Source organism: Ursus maritimus, unplaced genomic scaffold (assembly GCF_017311325.1).
Source record: "Ursus maritimus isolate PB19 unplaced genomic scaffold, ASM1731132v1 scaffold_8, whole genome shotgun sequence".
Lineage (NCBI taxonomy): Eukaryota > Metazoa > Chordata > Mammalia > Carnivora > Ursidae > Ursus > Ursus maritimus.
Window position 1 is genome coordinate 39482506 of NW_024426996.1, and position 17680 is coordinate 39500185.

At 36.9% G+C, this 17680-nt stretch overlaps 1 protein-coding gene across 1 annotated transcript in view; it reads right to left on the reverse strand.

The window, feature by feature from the left end:
• Positions 1–17409, reverse strand: part of CEP135 (centrosomal protein 135) — a 73350-nt gene extending 55941 nt beyond the window's left edge. The window contains exons 1-8 of the mRNA XM_040625299.1: positions 17168–17409; positions 14066–14223; positions 12394–12584; positions 11286–11453; positions 8376–8517; positions 6405–6489; positions 2739–2867; positions 1120–1335 (exon numbers count right to left, since the gene is read on the reverse strand). Coding sequence (XP_040481233.1) covers positions 1120–1335; positions 2739–2867; positions 6405–6489; positions 8376–8517; positions 11286–11453; positions 12394–12584; positions 14066–14178 — 1044 coding nt within the window. The 5' untranslated portion in view covers positions 14179–14223; positions 17168–17409. The remainder of the gene's footprint in view (positions 1–1119; positions 1336–2738; positions 2868–6404; positions 6490–8375; positions 8518–11285; positions 11454–12393; positions 12585–14065; positions 14224–17167) is intronic.
• Between the last annotated feature and the right edge of the window lie 271 nt (positions 17410–17680).

Genomic DNA, 17680 nt, shown 5'->3' on the forward strand with positions numbered 1-17680 from the left:
TACAGTCCTTTTTAAGAATTATCTAACTGACAGCCTGTGTGTGGTCTAAGTATCTCATGATCTTTCCTTTCTCACCTCCCCTCTCACAACTGTTTTCCTCCCACTTTCTAAAGCAAAGTCATGCATCTGTCACTTAAAATTCGAAAAAATTTGAAGCACCAAACAAAAAGATAATCGACGTTTATGAATGATATGTATTAAGGTATGTATTAATAAGATATGTACCTTATTAAGAGATGTATTTCCAATAAAATTTTACTTTTTAATTCAGTAAGTATCAACATTTGTGCTGTATTTGTCACTTTGATCCACCAATTACTAATAATTATAATGATAACACTATTGAGAGGAAAATGTTAACACTTTGAACCTTGTAGTCAAAGGACATTTTTTAAAATAAAAAATCTCTGAATAAATAAATAATTTCAATTCATGTATTTTTTTATTGCAGAGATGTTTGATAGGGTGATCATGAAAAGATATTCAAGTATAAATATATTAAAATAGGATAAGACTCTGGAGATATCAAGAAGAAACGGTCTTTTATCTATATTTAAAAGAACGATGTGACAGTTTTAAGAGATCAATATTTACAATAGACTAGAAATTACATCTTTCATATCTATTTATTTATTCATTATTATTTTTAAAAGATTTTATTTTTAAGTAATCTCTACACCCAACTTGGGGCTCGAACTCATGATCCCGAGATCAAGAGTTGCATGCTCCTCCCACCACACCAGCCAGGTGCCCCCTTTCATATCTATTTAAACTTAAAGATGAAAAATGTTACCTACCAACTTAAAAATGTGTAAGGACATACAATTTTTGGAAAATACTTTTAAAGGGATCATGAGCACAGAATGACACAGAGGACAAACTTCCAAAGCTCACTCACAATGCAGAGATGAAAATCTTGAGGGAAAATAGGACAAAACCTGGAGAGCTATCCAAAGAAAAGGTGTGCTTCAGAAACACACCCAAATTTAGAGAGTATAAACAACACTTCGGAAAAACTTGAATTATGAAACAAACCAAAAGACCAAATCAGATATCAAAGGGGCTTATGCTCACTATGTTCCAGGAGAATTAACAAATGTGCCCACAACCTAGACATACCTTTGCTTCCTCAAGCTCTTTATCAGCAGTCTCAAGCACTTCTTCTTTATGTCTTTCTAACTGCTGTGCTAACTGGTCTATTTCAGTTAATTCTTGGCAGAGTTTTTCATTTTTGTTACTTAAATTAACAACTTCAGTAGTCACTGTTTCCTTGGTTTCCATAAGCTCCTGTATATGCTTCTCCAGGTCTTTATTAGCTCGCTGAAGAAAGTCAACCTAAATTGAATTTGTAATTCACAGGTATATGAATTGGAAAATTATCCTAAATACTGAACTTCCAAAAATAATTCAAAATACTGTATTTTTTAAAATACTGAAAATTTAAACCAGAGGTATCTTACATTTGCAATCTTACACTGCTTTGATTCACAAAACTGACAATGTGGGGTGTAATAAAAATATATAGCCATTGGCTTCCAATTTTTAAACATGGAAGGAAAGGAAAAGTAAAACATTTATGTGAACTTTTTCCCAGAAGAGAGTTCTAAAATTACGACAAGAATATCACTACAATGATAATACTACTCTAGACTGTGCTGTCCAATATAGTAGTCACTAGTATCCACAGATGCATACTGTGGCCTGTCCAAACAGAGATGTCTATAAATATAAAATATACACAAGATTTCAAAGACTTGATGCAAAATAGAAAGAATGTAAAATATCTCAATATCAATATTTTACAACAGTAGTTACACACTGAAATTATATTTTGGATATACTGAGGTAAATACACTATTAAAATTAATTTCATCTGTTTATACTTTCTTCATATGGTTACTAGAAAATTTCATAGTTCTATGTTTTACATTTAGATCTGAAGTTCATTTTCTTTTCTTTTTTTAAGTGGGCTCCATAGAAGCTTGAACTCATGACCCTGAGATCAAGACCTGAGCCAAGATCAAATGTTGGTCGGACACTTAACCGACTGAGTTGCCCACGTGCCCCTAAAAAATTTTACATTACATATGTGGCTCCTATCATATTTGTATTGGACAGCACTGCTCTAGAGCTACTGCTGATATTCGTGACTTACTCTATTCTGGTTACAGCCCAGGCAGCAATGACACGTCTAAATTTCTAAAGGTAACATAACATGCTTTATATAACTCCCCTGTTCTTTTACTCTTAGGTCAAATGCATGGCGAGGAAATCTATTACATGTTTAGTTTTTATATTTCTTTTTAAAAATCTTTTTTTACATTATAGAACAAAATTTTTGAAAATAAAGAAAATCAAAAAGAATATCTCATCACACAAAGATAAACTGTGAGTATACTTTGGTGTATTCTCTTCCAGTGTTTTCTCTCTCCAAGATCATACGTACATTTTTAGAAAGCAAACTGAACATCACATTGTGTCTACAGTTTATTCTCCTCTTTTAAATATTTAATATTATGGTGTACATATTTTTCTGCCTCATTAAATATTCTTTTTTTCCATTAAATATTCTTTAGAAACATGGTTTTTCAATGGCTACATCCTATTTCTGGATACTTTGGCTCTATCAAATTTTTCTATGGTAAATAATACAGTAGTGAACAACTCTGTCACTTCTACAAATCCATGGACATTTAATGATTTTATATACTCAGTGAAATAATGATAAAAGGCATTACCTGAATATTTAAATGAGCAATGAGCTTTTCATTGGTTTTATTTCTAGTCTCCAGAGAGAGAATATCAGGGGAGCGGCCACTGTCCAATGCAACTGATAGTCGTTCTATCTCTCGTTCTCTTAGCTCAATCTGAAGACATAAAGTCATAATATCGCTTAAAAAAATCTGTTTTGAACTGAAATAATTAACATTGTACAAACACTTATTTGGATATGCTTTCATTTTTCTTATGTTTCACAATGTGTACCAGAGACTAACATTCATATATGTACCCACACTTATATGGGATTATGAAATGCATGTACACAAGCAAAAATAAATACAAAAAATTTCAAAATAAGAATGTCAACAAAGCTTTCATATGTATTTGTATTGAACAGATTCTTCCCAGTTAATTTTAATTTTTGTTTCTTTTCGCTCCCTCCTCCAAGATTAGGCAATGTTTATATAAAAAGAAACCACTGGGTACTAGAACTGAGTCTGAGCTACTTCAGTGCCTGGCGGAATAAACATAGAATAAACAAATGAGTGTAGGACACGAAGAATTGCTACTGAAACTCAATACAGAAAAGGACAGGAAGTTGGGGTGAATTTAATTAATTATCTATTATTTAGAAAACAACACACATAAAATCACAGAGATCACTATCAACCATGAATTCACACTTATTCACATGCATGAATTTGGAAAAACCCAAACACTTTTACAGCTTTGGATTTTGGGGCTTTTGTTTTTCAAAAAAATTGAAAACTGAAACCAAGCATTCAATTCAACAATTATGGAGCACAATTCTTGGTATACGAAGATGAATAAAATACGGTCTCTGACTTTCAGGAACACAGCTTTACAGGGAAAACTAGCAAGTAAACCAATAATTGCTATATAATATGTTGCTCAACGGTAGAATAAAGGAAATAGGTATATGGTACCAAAGCAGTTAAGGGAATAAAATGATTTACTCTCCATGATATATTCATATGCCTATGGAAATTAGTGAAGACTTTATCAAATACATATGCCCAAAAGGTTATAAATGATCTATGAAGAGAAGAAAGGAAGAATGTTCCAGGCAGTGACGCAGAAGTATAAAGCCACATGGTATGACTGAAGGAGCAGAAATGGCTCAGTAAGAATGGATTGTAATATGCAAGGGAACTTATGGTTGGGTCTGAAGAATCAGGCAGGAATTAATTATGATAAGCTCTGAATACTGTGCTAAGGAGAAAGATTGCTCTGGACTAAAAGATGAATAAGAATAAAACCAGAGGAAGGGAGACCTATTGGAGGAATGTCTGAGAGATGAATAAGGCATAAAACAGTGAGATAGGTTAGAGCAGAAAAAGTAAGTTTACAAAGTACTTAGAAGTGACAGAACTTGGTGAGTGGTATGTGAAGGGAAGAGAATGAGATCTAGAAAGACTACAGAATGTTGGCTTGGGCAGATGGTGATGCTACCAACCAAAGTAGAGAATATAGGAGGGAAAATAGACTTGAGGCAGAAGATAACAAGTTCAGTATTAGGCATATGGTATGAAGAGCTTTCATCCAAGTGGAAATGCCCAGTATGAAATTGGATATATGGGTCTGGAGCTGTGTAGAGATTTGAGCCAGAAAGACTGAAAAGTCATTAACATACAGGGAATATTTTAAACCAAGAGAGTAAATGAGACCTTCTAAGAAAATATACCAGGAAAGGAGAGGGATCAAAGACAGAGTCCTAAAAAACAGTAATACTTCATGGAACAGGTAGAGGAAAAAAGCAAAGAAGAAATGGTAAGAGATTTTTTAAAAAGTGAAAACTGAAAGAAAATGAAGTCATGAAAGCATTTTAAAGAGAAATTATCAATAATGACAAATACTACAGAGAAGTAAAGAAAATAAAGACTAAAATATCCTTTTGGATCTAGCAATTAATGTCATGGTGTCATTAACTAGACCAATTTATGTAATGGGAGGCAGAAGCCAGAACGCAATAGGACAGCAAGAGGTGAAGAAGTGGAGACAGAAGACCAAGATACTCTTTAGAGAAGTTTGCATGAGGGAGGAGAAGGCACCAGCAAGAGGGAGAGGTAGTTAAAAGAGATCTTTTTAGAGGACGTTAGTAATGACCATAATAGCACCTCTTTCTAGGACAGTTAGGGAGATTAAAAGCATTAGTTGTAAAGTGGCCATTTAAGTGTTTGTTAAAGAAAAAAAGAATATCAATGAAGGCAAAAAAAAAAAGAAGAGGGACACCTGGGTGGCTCAGCTGGTTAAGCGTCTGAATTCGGATCAGGTCGTGATCCCAGGGTCCTGCTCAGTAGGGAGCCTGATTCTCCCTCTCCCTCTGCTTGCCACTCCCCCTGCTTGTGCCCTCTCTCTCTCTGTCTCTCTCAAATAAATAAACAGAATCCTAAAAAAAAAAAAAAAAAAAAAAAAAAAAAAAGGAGAAGAGAGGAAATAGAGCCAAGAGCCCAGGTACAAAGACTAAGCCTTAAACAGGAAGAACGCCACACTGTGAACATTGCTAATTTTAAATGTAGAAACAAAGTTGAAACAAGGTGGTATCCTGAGGAGAGCATTTATTATAGGCTGGGGAAAGAGCTTGTGGAGAACAGCAACATCTGGAATACAGACCGAGAAAAACAGAACTTAAAACAAAAAGATAGGCAGCAGGGTGGATTCAACTAAAATTGATAACCATAATAAATTGATGGTTTCAGTCAGAATGGTCAGGCTATCTTCTCCAAACACCTCAACTACCTCACAGAGATGGTAAAGACTGGTCAGCTTGTGCTCATAAAGTACTTGGAAAAAATGTGATGAAAGTGTGATTATAAATTGAAAAATATCAGCAATTCAACTTGTGCATATTTGATATTTTCAATCTCTCACCATATTGTGAGTTTTTTGGTTGACGTGATCACAATTCCTTTTTACTCCATTTTTATCCAAATATCTTTGAAGTACTTTACAAACTTAACAGTTATACCATAAATTTTATCTATTTTGTATGTGCAGATCACTTCACTCCAAAAAAATGCAGTCATACGCAGAAAATGAAAAAAAGTGTTACCCAATTTAAGCTTCAGTAAGCATATTAAGCAAGCCTGAAATTATACGAATCAGAATTTAGCCAAACACCAACAGAAGGTATGAAAGAACAAGCTTTTTATGATTATGATCTAACCTTCATATATTAATTCCCCTGCTTCTTCAAAAAACTCTTTTACTAGTTGTTGTAGAGAAAGCACACAACAAATATGGTACCACAAAAGAGTAACTATCAAGACTTATGTTCCAAATAAAAAAATCTATAGTAAGAGTAAAAAAAAAAAAAAATTATTTATGATACCACTGTAAAGCATAATACACTTCAGTAAAATACCTGAAGATGGAAACAAGTAATATGGTTACAATGTTTGGGGAGATCGATGATTCACCTAAAGAAACCCCAAAAAACTACTATTTGCCTCAATGCATAATGGACTGGACTGTTTGCTCTAAAGCCAGCTAAGCCACTCCAGCTATTATCTCTATTAACAAATCGGTGGAAAAGATAAAAGCTGTATAAAAATTCAGCATCAGTAATACCAAATATAACCCAACTTTATTTACAATCACAGCATACCCATCTCAACAATGAGACCATGCATCCCTGCTATGGAAGTAAATAAAAATCATACCTGCTCAGTATAATCTCTCAGTCCACTTTCCATCATTGCTAACTTTTCTTTTAACTGGTGGACTTCCAGTTGAAGTTCTTGAATTCTGAAACACATTTATAACTAATGCCAATATACTTTTGTTAAGAAATACAAAAAAAAAGAAAGAAAGAAAGAAAGAAAGAAAGAAAGAAAGAAAGAAAGAAAGAAAGAAATGAAACTAGATATGTTCTCCTGTGAATTCTCTATTTTCTATTTCTCAGTAAGGTATGAAGTGCAATGCCAAAGGGTTCTGAACCACAGCACAGAGTACATCATCTTGGAGATTTAATTCTACAAGAACAGATTTCAAAAATTTAGTGGTAAATCATTTGAAAATCAGATACACTAAGCCTACTGTTGCATTTTGATCCTTAAAACTCTTTGAGGTACTGCTGCCAATTCTCAGGTTCAGGAAACTAGAGTTTAGCCCAGAATTAAGGGGCTAACCTATGTTTTCTGACCCTAAATGACCCTGTATTTTCTAATGAATTACCCTGCAATCCTGGAGAGAAGAAAAATATTGAGAAATACTATAATTTACCAAATAACTACAGCAAAAACCTACTCCTTTCTGGAACTTGTTCATTCTAACAAAACCAAGATTTGCCCAAATTACCTCAATTCTACAACTACCCAAATGTATTTGTATTACATCAAACTTTGCCAAAAATTAACATAAATATGACATAACCACTTTCATATTGGAAAAATAAAGCCTGAGGCCAGGTCTGCGTTTAAGAGAGATTTTCTGTGAAGTAGAGTAAGTGAGGCTGGCACACCTTGTCCCTGCTGTTATTGGAACCAGTATTTTCTACTAATCTAGGTTTAGGAGAAAAGTAGGTATGCAACTGCACTCATATGTATGCACACGAATTACTCTGAATACAAACAAAATGTATATGTGCAAAAGAAAACAACCGAGATCATCAACAGACTAATGTCACCTATGATGGTTTGACAGAAAAGAAAGATGTTAAGGAAAAAGATTACAGACAGAAAATGCCATACATACAGACCAAAAACTCCTTAAATATACTAACACACTGCTGAGAAGTCCTAGATTACAACTGTAACAGAAAAAACAACCCCACAAAATATTTCACAACTAAGCTCAGGTAACTGTATAAACACAGTTATGTAACAGTGTGTGGGAATAACTAAGAGATCCTAATCAGTACCCCCACCAGTGTTCCTTTAGATTGTTATGAGGTTAATAAAGTGGAAAAACTCCTCCATATTCTCTGTATAATCTACAAAATAAAAAGTATCCATACTAACGAACCATTTTTACTAGTGTAGTACACATTTTAGGATGTTTTTCCCGCTATGACCCCAGAGGCTGTCATGAGTGTTCTCTTGCTCTTTTGAACCTCTTAAAATTTTCTTAATGGTATTCTGTGTATTCCTTGTCTCATCTTAGTATTGGAATGTAACCTTCTGAAGAGCAGAAATACCATCTTACTTATCTTTACATCCCCAGAACACTTACATAGTGCTTTTCCCATAGACCTTGATGAAGTTTTATTTAAATAGAATTTATATCTGATTCCAATTTAAGGAAAAACAAGCACACAGAGCTAGAGAATCATGAAGCAAGAATTTCAAAGCCAGCTACAAATCTATTCACGGTCACTGGCATTTGACATATCTGAAGTGAGAGAGTCCTGCAAAAAGACGAACTTTACTAAAATAGCTTCTAGATGGCACTAAATTATTTTAAAGCAAGTATGGACAGAAACATCAGATTTATGATCTATTTGAGATCAAAGTTTCAAAACAAGTAAAAAAAGTCTATATTCAGGGAACATTCAGAAAGTACTTCCTGAGTGCTCATGCAAAGTTCTGTGCTAGGCCCTGGAGATACAACAGCAAAGACTGAAGCCCTAGCATCAAGGAACTTACGGTTAATCAAATGATTAATTGAAACCAACAAAAAATTATTTAATGCACCTGTTATCAGCCACCTGCAGGAGGTCTGCAATGTAAGGGTCATCTGGCTGAGGAACCGGATATGAACTGACTTCAGAGGGAGGGACTGGTTCGTCAATCTGCATACGCTGGCGCCTAAAAGCAATACTTCTTTTCTTGCCACCTAAAACACAATTGTGTATTTCAAAAACATTCAAAAGAAACAAAACACTGCCTTAGAATTAAATATTCCCATGAGAGACTAGGGACTCTGGGAAACAAACTGAGGGCTTCAGAGGGGAGGGGGGTGGGGGAATGGGATAGGCTGGTGATGGGTATTAAGGAGGGCACATATTGCATGGTTCACTGGGTGTTATACTCAAGTAATGAATCATGGAAATTTACATCAAAAACTAGGGATGCACTGTATGGTGACTAACATAATAAAAAATTATTATTAAAAAAAAAAGAGAATTAAATATTCCAGAAGGTTAGGCTTTTTGTTACAAAGGATGTCTCTAGCTCGTATTACCTAATGATAAAATATCTCCTCCCTGATGTATATATATACTCACACCCTGATCTTTAACTAAACAATGCATTCCTGAAAACCTCAACAAGACATGGTTATAAAACAAGTTTTATTTTCGGCATGCTTGGTACATATACCCAGATGTAATATATTCCTCCATTAGATGGGAACAAGACTTTGGCAGGATTAAAAGTTGAGCATGCCTTGTGGTATTTGCTCTTATGAACTCAAGAAATCATCACCAGCAGAAAACTATCAAATGAGAAGGTTAAAGCAGTGATAACTAAAATAAACATGCTTATAAGCAATGCCAAAAGAGCAGATAACAGAAACTTTATGTAGCAAAATTAGTATATAATGAATGAATGTCGTCTGTTAATATAAAGTGATGCTATAACCTGAATTAGTGGGGAATGTCTACTTAATTATCCTTAAAACCAGCAGGAGTAATTTCTTTTAATGGACAGATACATCCAAATTACATGGATAATTTACCTTCCCCAGCACCTGGCCAAGATTAGACATGCAATGGAAAAATGAATTTATCCGCATGAAGAACAAACATAATCTACAATTGTGTCTTCATTAGGATCCTGACACATTTTGTACACATATCTCTTGTTTTGAGGATGAAGAAACTGGATCAAAAGTATTTAAATGATTTGCTTGTAGTTACACACCTAAAAAAGGTAAATCATTTTCTCCTTCCCTTACATCTTGGTTTTCCTCCTTGGTTGTTCCTTCTCAGTTTCCTTTAAAGACCCTCTCCTGCCACCAGTCCTTTAATTACCAACCTCCCCTCAGGGTCTGTTCTCTCTTTCCAGTCTACATAATCTCATAGATAATTCCTATTGCATCTATAGCTTCAATTCCCACAATACTCCAATGACTCTCAAATTCGAATTTCCATCTGGGACCACACATCTAAAAACAGATCCACATATCCCACTGCGTACTAGAAATCTCAATGCGGATGTTCCACGGGTAACATACGACACATGCAAAAGCGAACTCCTGCTCTGCTTTCCACCTTCTCTATCTTAAAAACAGTACCATCATCCACCCACTCATTCACTTGAAACAGAAATCTGGGAATTCCTCTACTTCCCAAGTCTTCCACGTTCATTCACTGAATTCTACAGACTACACCACGTGAATCTCTCTGGAATCTGCCCCATTCCACCCTCAGGAAACCTGATTATCCTCATTTTTCCCCTTAATCTTCTAGTTACTTCCAAGACCTTCTCCCATGTTTCTTGATCTTTTTTGCCTTTAGTCCACAGCCCTCCCCCCAATCTCATTTCCTGACATGTCAATCCTCTACTGGTTCCAGACGGCTACAGGGACACCGTAAGATGACTGTCACTACTGAGACAGTTCGTCACCACTGAGAACTGTGCCAGCGTCTAGATCTCCAACTCCCTTCTGATCACAGTCTTCATTCTGACCAAATGTCTCCTGGTCCTCACGGTGCTCTTAACTCCTCAGTCGCCGCCTCATCTCATAATCCTATGCCTCACTCACTCCCATCATCTTCATCCCGTGATTCAGACATCTTGACGATCTTGTCACTGGGACTGGTGATTCTTCCAACTTTATGCCTGAACTACCCTCAACTCTGGATACGCCCCCTCATTTCTTTTCTCTTTCTATAGACCTACTGAACATAAAGCTAAAAAAAGTAAAATAAACTAAAAAAAATGCAGAAAACATGTCATTTCCAAATTCTTTGATGAGTATGGATTACCTTTATAACTAAAATAATAATGGTAATATTGAGATGGCATCTCTCAAAAGAGTTCCTTTTTTAGCTTGTGGATCTTCAGATTGATGATTCTGCCATTTTTGTTTCACTTGTTAAACATGTTAAACAACATGCTAAGTGTGAACCGTCAACCCTCACCCTAAACCTTCTCTGTTCAGATCATCACATGAAGACTTCACTGAGTTTTATAGTGGCTTTCTGATGTTAGTAGTCAACTGAAGAACAGAGTTTGAAAGTTGTATACTGCTAATGACTGTCTGCCCATGTCCTCCCTGAAATACCAGGATTGTTTATGCCGGGTATTTTTAATAAAACTGAATACAGTTGGACTTGGAAAAAAACCACTAAAATAAAATAATAACAATAATTTTAAAAAGAAGTTAAAGTAACGATTAAGAAAATAAAACACCGGGCACTGAAGTCAGTTAGACTACTTACATCTAAGAACCTACTATTATGTAAGTTTCTAAGCACATGTATAAAATACTACCTAGATCTTAAGAAATAAATTTAAAAGTTTATGTGACAATCCAAAATCATCTTTTCAAATACTAAAGTCTAAGCATGAAAGTCCAAAGTCTCATTTTAGCCAACAGCTTTAACCTCTTTAAAAGATTAGACGTGTACAATTTGTTTTGAGAAGGGGCAGACTCACCTGGAGTTTGTACTACAGCGTGCAAATTCTTTTCTTGAAGTTGTTGAATTCTTTCATTCTTAGCTTTGCTCTCTTTCTCCAAAAGTTTGAGTTTATGAACATATTGGTTATTTAGAAATTTCAGATCAGCTGTTTCACGTGCACACTTCTTCAACGTAGTTTTCAACTCTTAAAATGAAAAAGATTCAAGGACCATTTTACAGATCAGGAAATCTATGAAGTCCTTCCATTTCACAAAATACAAAAGTCACATTAATTTGAAAGGCTCCATCTGATTCTTACCCAAGCCTTTGTCTGAAAGGCTATTACCTCTTCTACCACTATTAACAAAACTACAAATAAGTCACTATACAAAAAAGGGAATTATATTTTTCTTCTGCTATATGGCTTAATATAAATTATGGCATTTGATCCAATCCAGTCAACTAGGTATGTAGCTGAGGGATTATGAATTCATGCCAGGTATCAGACAGGGCTTTCTACTGATATAAGAATTTATAACAAGAAGATAACCGTACAATTACCCTCTGTCCAGTACCTTTGAAATCATTCTATTCAATCTTCCAGCTCGAAGACAGGGGTATTAAAGAATCAGAATGATACAAGGCTTTCACCTGACTTTAGCCCTCTTACTTTCAGTAAGGGAAAAGTGAAAGTTTTCAAGGACATTTCTTTACTTTAAGCATTTAATATTTCCTAGAGCAATTTTTTTATTAATTAAAAAATTTATTGAGTATAGTTGACACATTACATTGATTTCAGGTGTACAACATAGTGATTCAACTTCTCTGTAAGTTATGCTATGCATACCACAAATGTAGCTATTGTCTGTCAGTATGCAACACTACTGCAATATCACTGACTATATTACCTATGTTCTGCATCTTTCTACAGCAATTTTAATTCTAAAAACTTAATCGACATATAGTGACGATGATTATAGCTATGAAATGCATATTCATTTTCCTTGTTGGGAACTCTTCAATGCACTCTACATTATTTCAAGCCTGTTAGCAGGAAGACTATCACGATACTACACATAAGCTTTTCCTACAGAAAAAACAAAAAGGGCAAAAAATATGACATTTTAAAAATCACAAAATTTTACCTTTAATGTGTTGGCCTGATTGCTCTCTCAGTTTCATTAATTCCAGGTATAATTCATTATTTTCCTTGATCAACCTTGCATTTTCAAGTTTATAAGGTTCCAAAACAAAATCAAAATTGGCACTTTCTTTTTCAGCTTTCACAGTAGATAATTTCGATTTCCGAAGACTTTCTGTTGTATGAACTAGGTCACTGAAATTAAAGAATAGAAAATGTAAATACAAGGAAACATTCCATTAACTTTTAATAACACAAAATATATTTCAAAAAAGACTTACATGTTAACACTAAGTGAGGTCAAATCTAAAAACAAACAAAAACACTAGGAGCCTTTCAAGGTACCAGGTGCTCAAAAATTTCTCAAGCAAGATTAAAAGTTATGAAATATACACATAGTTGGAATCATCTTTCAGTCTCTCCTCTCATTCATCCCCCATGTCCAGTTAGTCACCTGATCCTGTGGAACCTATGAAACTTATCTGTATATTCAGCAAAGATTTATTGAATGCCTGCTATAAGCTAACTGCTAGTATATAAGAATAAGAATTGATTCCTTACCTCTGAGAACATAGACCAGTAGACTATTCATTCCATCAGTATTTACTGAGCAGGGAACACGATATAGAACACACTATCATGGAGCTTATATCCTATTGACAGTTTGTCAAAAGTTATAACACTATGTGATAAACTCAACAACTATGTGTTCAGCCCGTACTAGATATAGCAGAGGTAAAGTCAGTCTCTAGTCTTATGGAGTTTGCATTCTAAAGGAAACACAAAAACAAGTTTCTAACAATGATAAGTACTGAAGGTAACATGTAGCAGATGTGACAATCTTGCAGGCCATAGAGCTAAACAAGCATAGGGCAGAAGGGAGAGGTCCAAGGGATTTCCCAGGCGGACAGAATAGCACATGGAGAGACCAAGGGGAGAGACTGGTGGGGAGTGTATATGTTTAGGGAGCTCCAAAGGCTAAATACATGGGAGATGAAGCTGTCAGAGTATTAGATCACTGTGGAAAAAGTCTGCCAGTTTCTTAGAAAGTTAGACATACTTCACCCATCCTCCAACCTTGAATCGCAGAGCTAGAACTAGATCATGAAGGGTTCTGGAGGGCATAATAAAGAGCACCAAATATCTTTCCTCCATTCTCTCCTTACCATCATCATAGCTTGTAGCCCTGCTGCAAAAGCTTTCTAAGCAATTTCCCTGCTCCAGTCTCAAGGAAAGAACAAAAAATGGAAAAGAACAAAAGGACATAGAATCTTCCAGTTAAAGTAACACGTAATTGCTAAAGTAATGACCAACCACGTATGAAAAAACCTTTATTGAATCACAGTAATTAAAGACTAATGGGCAGACATAGAACACACAACGATATCAGAAAACCACATTAAAAAATTGTAATTCTGTTCAGGGAGAACTCTCAGAAAACCTACTCTCAACAGTAGAGTGTGAAAGGTGACCCCCAGAGTTTTGCAACGTGGACGCCCTGAACTGATGATATGGGAGTAGGATCTAAGAATAGATGAGCTTCAGATGACTGATGGACTTAGAAAAAAAAAAAGAACAACAACTACCTATTTCTTTACTGTAACATGAAGTTTAATAGAAACTAGATAAATGGGATTAAAGATCGCGCAGGTTTAGAACTGTATTTTCATCTTTACCTGAAAAGTTTTTCTACCAACGGTAAACATTCCACTGTCAGAGTCTGGCGGTATCCCAACTGATCCAATCTTTTTCTAATATTAATGTACTTTCTTTCTGCAGCTGTAGTCATCTTGTCTTCCAAAACGAGTTTTATTCACTCCTCAAAATTAAAGTCCTAAAAGAAAAGAGTAAAACATTATTCTGTTATTATGGCTATTATTACTATTTCATGATAAGAAGAAAAGATTCTTTCAATATGAAGCAACTGTTTTTTTTCTTTCTCTTCAGGTAGGCAGCCTTCTGGAATATTTAGACTGACTTAAATGCTCCTTATGATAGTCATGTTTCTGCACTAAAATAAGTATCTCTTAATAAACCTATACATAAAAGTTAAAAAAAATAATGGAGAAAACAAAGAATATTTTCCCAAGCCTGAGGTAGGCAGAGAATCTTTAGAGAAGCCTCTTTTGAAAGCACTAAATACAAAAGAAAAACCTGATAAATTTTTGGACTTCATCAAATTAAAAATGTCGCCCATCAAAATATTCCATTAAGAAAACAAAAAGCGAAAGAGTCGGAGAAAATATTCATAATATCTGACAAAGGATTTGTATATGGAATACATAAAGAACACTTACAGCTCAATACTACTAATAAAGAAAATCGGGTAAGAAAATGGGCTAAAGACTTTAACAGGCACCTTGCAAAAATAACTGAATAGGAATAATCATATGAAAAGGTGCTCACCACCATTAGTTATATGCAAAATATGAATTAAAACCACAGTGAGGTACAATCTCACCCATACTAGAATAGCTAAAATTAAAAGCACGGGACCAAATGTTGTCAAGGATTTGGAGTAACTGGAATCTTCACGTTGCTGATGGAAATGTAAAAGCACAGTGGAAAAATTCTGGCAGTTTCTTATAAAGTTAAACTTCTCCCCTAGAACTCTATAATTCTATTGCTAGGTAGTTATTCAAGCAAATGAAAATAAACATCCACAGACTCTACAAGAATATTCATAACAGCTTTATTCATAATAGCCCCAGACTGGAAACAACGTATATATCCATCAACAGCAGAAGGATAAACTATGAGATATTTGTACCATATAACACCACTCAGGATAAAAAAGAAGGAAATACTGATGCATGTCAACCACATGAATTAATTTGGAAAACATTACTTGAGCAACAGAAGCCAGACACATATACTGTATGATTCTATTTACATAAATTCAAGAACAGGCAACATGAAACTATGTAGACAGAAACCAGAACAGCTGTGGGCTGGGTCAACAGGAGTGGGTGGAGACTGGAAGGGTTAAGAGGGAACTTTATGAGGTGATGAAAATATTATGTTAAATATTATGTACACTGGTTACACAAGTGTATTATATTTATCAAAGGTTTTCATATAGTACACTTGAGATCTGTGCATTTCGCCCTGTAAATTTTACTTCCATTAAAAAAAAAGACACAAACACATATGAATCTCTACACACATTTTTATCCTTGTCTTTTTCAATATTTATGAATATATTGAATAGATATATCAACGTGCCCTAAAATGGAGTTTTCTAAAGATTGCTTGTGTAGAACCTTTGCTCTTTTCTAACCTTTGCCAGGTAAATATAGTCCTAGTACTCATATATCTAAGCCAAATAAATTGTTTTAACATCTCTATTGTTTTTCACAACTTATAAAACGTGAATGCATGGGAGTACACGCAAAACTGATCCAAACGTGAATGCATGGGAGTACATGCAAAACTGATCCTCACAACTTACCCTGTAAGGGAGACAGGACATACTAGACATTCTTTCTATTCAAAGGCAAGGAAAGGCTGCCTCTAGAGAGCAACTTTCCCAAACCACTGGGCCACAAAGAAGGTGGTCATTCAGGTCTCCTGGGTCCTGCTTTAGCACTCTGGTTTCTGTACCAAGCTGCAATTGCTTCCTGGACTTTTGGATAAGATCAAGTGTAGTATCTATACCAAGCTGCAGCAACTTGCCACATCACTTCTAATCTACTCCTTTCTACAAATCTTTCTTTCTCCACACTCTTGCTAACCTTTTCTTTTAGTGGCATCCCCATGGACTTTCTAGGTTCCTTCCACAAGAGTGACCTGACTGATGCAAGGTGTTTTAGAGAATCTCCTGGAGACATCGTAAATACAGCTGTCAAGAACTAGCAGAGCCTCACCACTCAAACATTCCTCCTCTTTGTCTGGTACCAACTTTGATTACCCAGAAATAATACTTCCTCACATACTGGCTGAGACAGAGAATGAATACGAATCAAAAAAATAAATAAATAATGGAAACACAGGACTGATGGAAAAGATTACAATCTCCCCAAGAAGAACAAAAAACATCCTGACCTATGGGCTGCTGTCTTCCCTCACCTACATCACCCAAACATCGTTGTTATACTTAAAGTTTCTAGCACAACATAAAAACTTAGGTTTGGAGGTCCCCCACGCATACGTGTTTAGAACTACTCACTAGCTTACCTCTGGGGAGGTGGGTGTCTGAAAGCCAGTACATCTTATTTTTAACAAAAGTATTCTGGGTGTTTATATGCACAGAGACTCAAAGCAAACACCAAACTTAGGTTGTCTCGCAGTCCTTCCACGCTAAACTAAAATAATACAGACTGGAAGGTAGAGGGGATGTTTTCGATGGTGCAGGGCAAAGGTTAACAAATGGCTCCCGTCCTACGCTTCTGGGCACTTTGTTTTTTACAAAGAGCATGTAAGATTCTTACAGGAGAGGGCACTTTAACTTTTAAATCAACCCATCGGCCGGCCGTAAGCGGGTGTGCATACCGCACAGACGCCCACGGCGAGCGGCACGGAAGGAAACAGGGACGCTCGAGCTGCCCCGGGTCGACCTCCGGGCCGCAGCTTTTCTGCCGGGTGTAGAAGGGCAGGGGTGTCGTACGTGGATCCGACGGGGCGTCGCCGCGCCGCGCCCGGCCGGGCCCCACTTCCTCCCGCGGCCGCGCGGCATCCCTCCCGGCAACACCCGGCCCGGCCCGCGGGGACCTCCCAGGAGGCCACGGCGAGAGCGCGGCTGCCACGCCCGGGCCTCCCGCCCCCGCAGCGGCACTCACCCACCGCTCCTGCCGCCGCTTCCTCCGCCTGCGGCCGCATCGCCCCTCGGGCCTCGCCTCCCTCGCTGACTCCTTCCGCCCCAGACTCTGGCTCCGGCGCTAGGACAGTTTGAAAATGGCGCGGAGAGACGATCCCAGCCGGCGCGGAGTCGGCGCCGCGGTTGCCTCGGTAACGGGAGCGGCGCAGGCGATGCGCGGCGCTCGGCGGGGCCGCGCTCGGCCGCGATGGCGGCGCTGGGCCCAAGTGCCCGGAAGCGCAACGGCTGGACGGCGCGCGGCCACGGCGCCTCCTGGCGGCTGGGAAACCCCGAACTTCAGTGGATGCCGGAAATGATCCTCTCTTTTGCGGGATTCGTTGCCAGCCCTTGGTTCCTGCAGCGGACAAGCCTTCACCCGCCAGGTGAACGCCTGCTGACCACGAAAGTCCAACCTAAAAATCACGGTTCTTGCAACTTTCCCTGACAACCGCACAATAAAATTAACTATTGCTGCCACACCCCTCTCCTTGTAAAG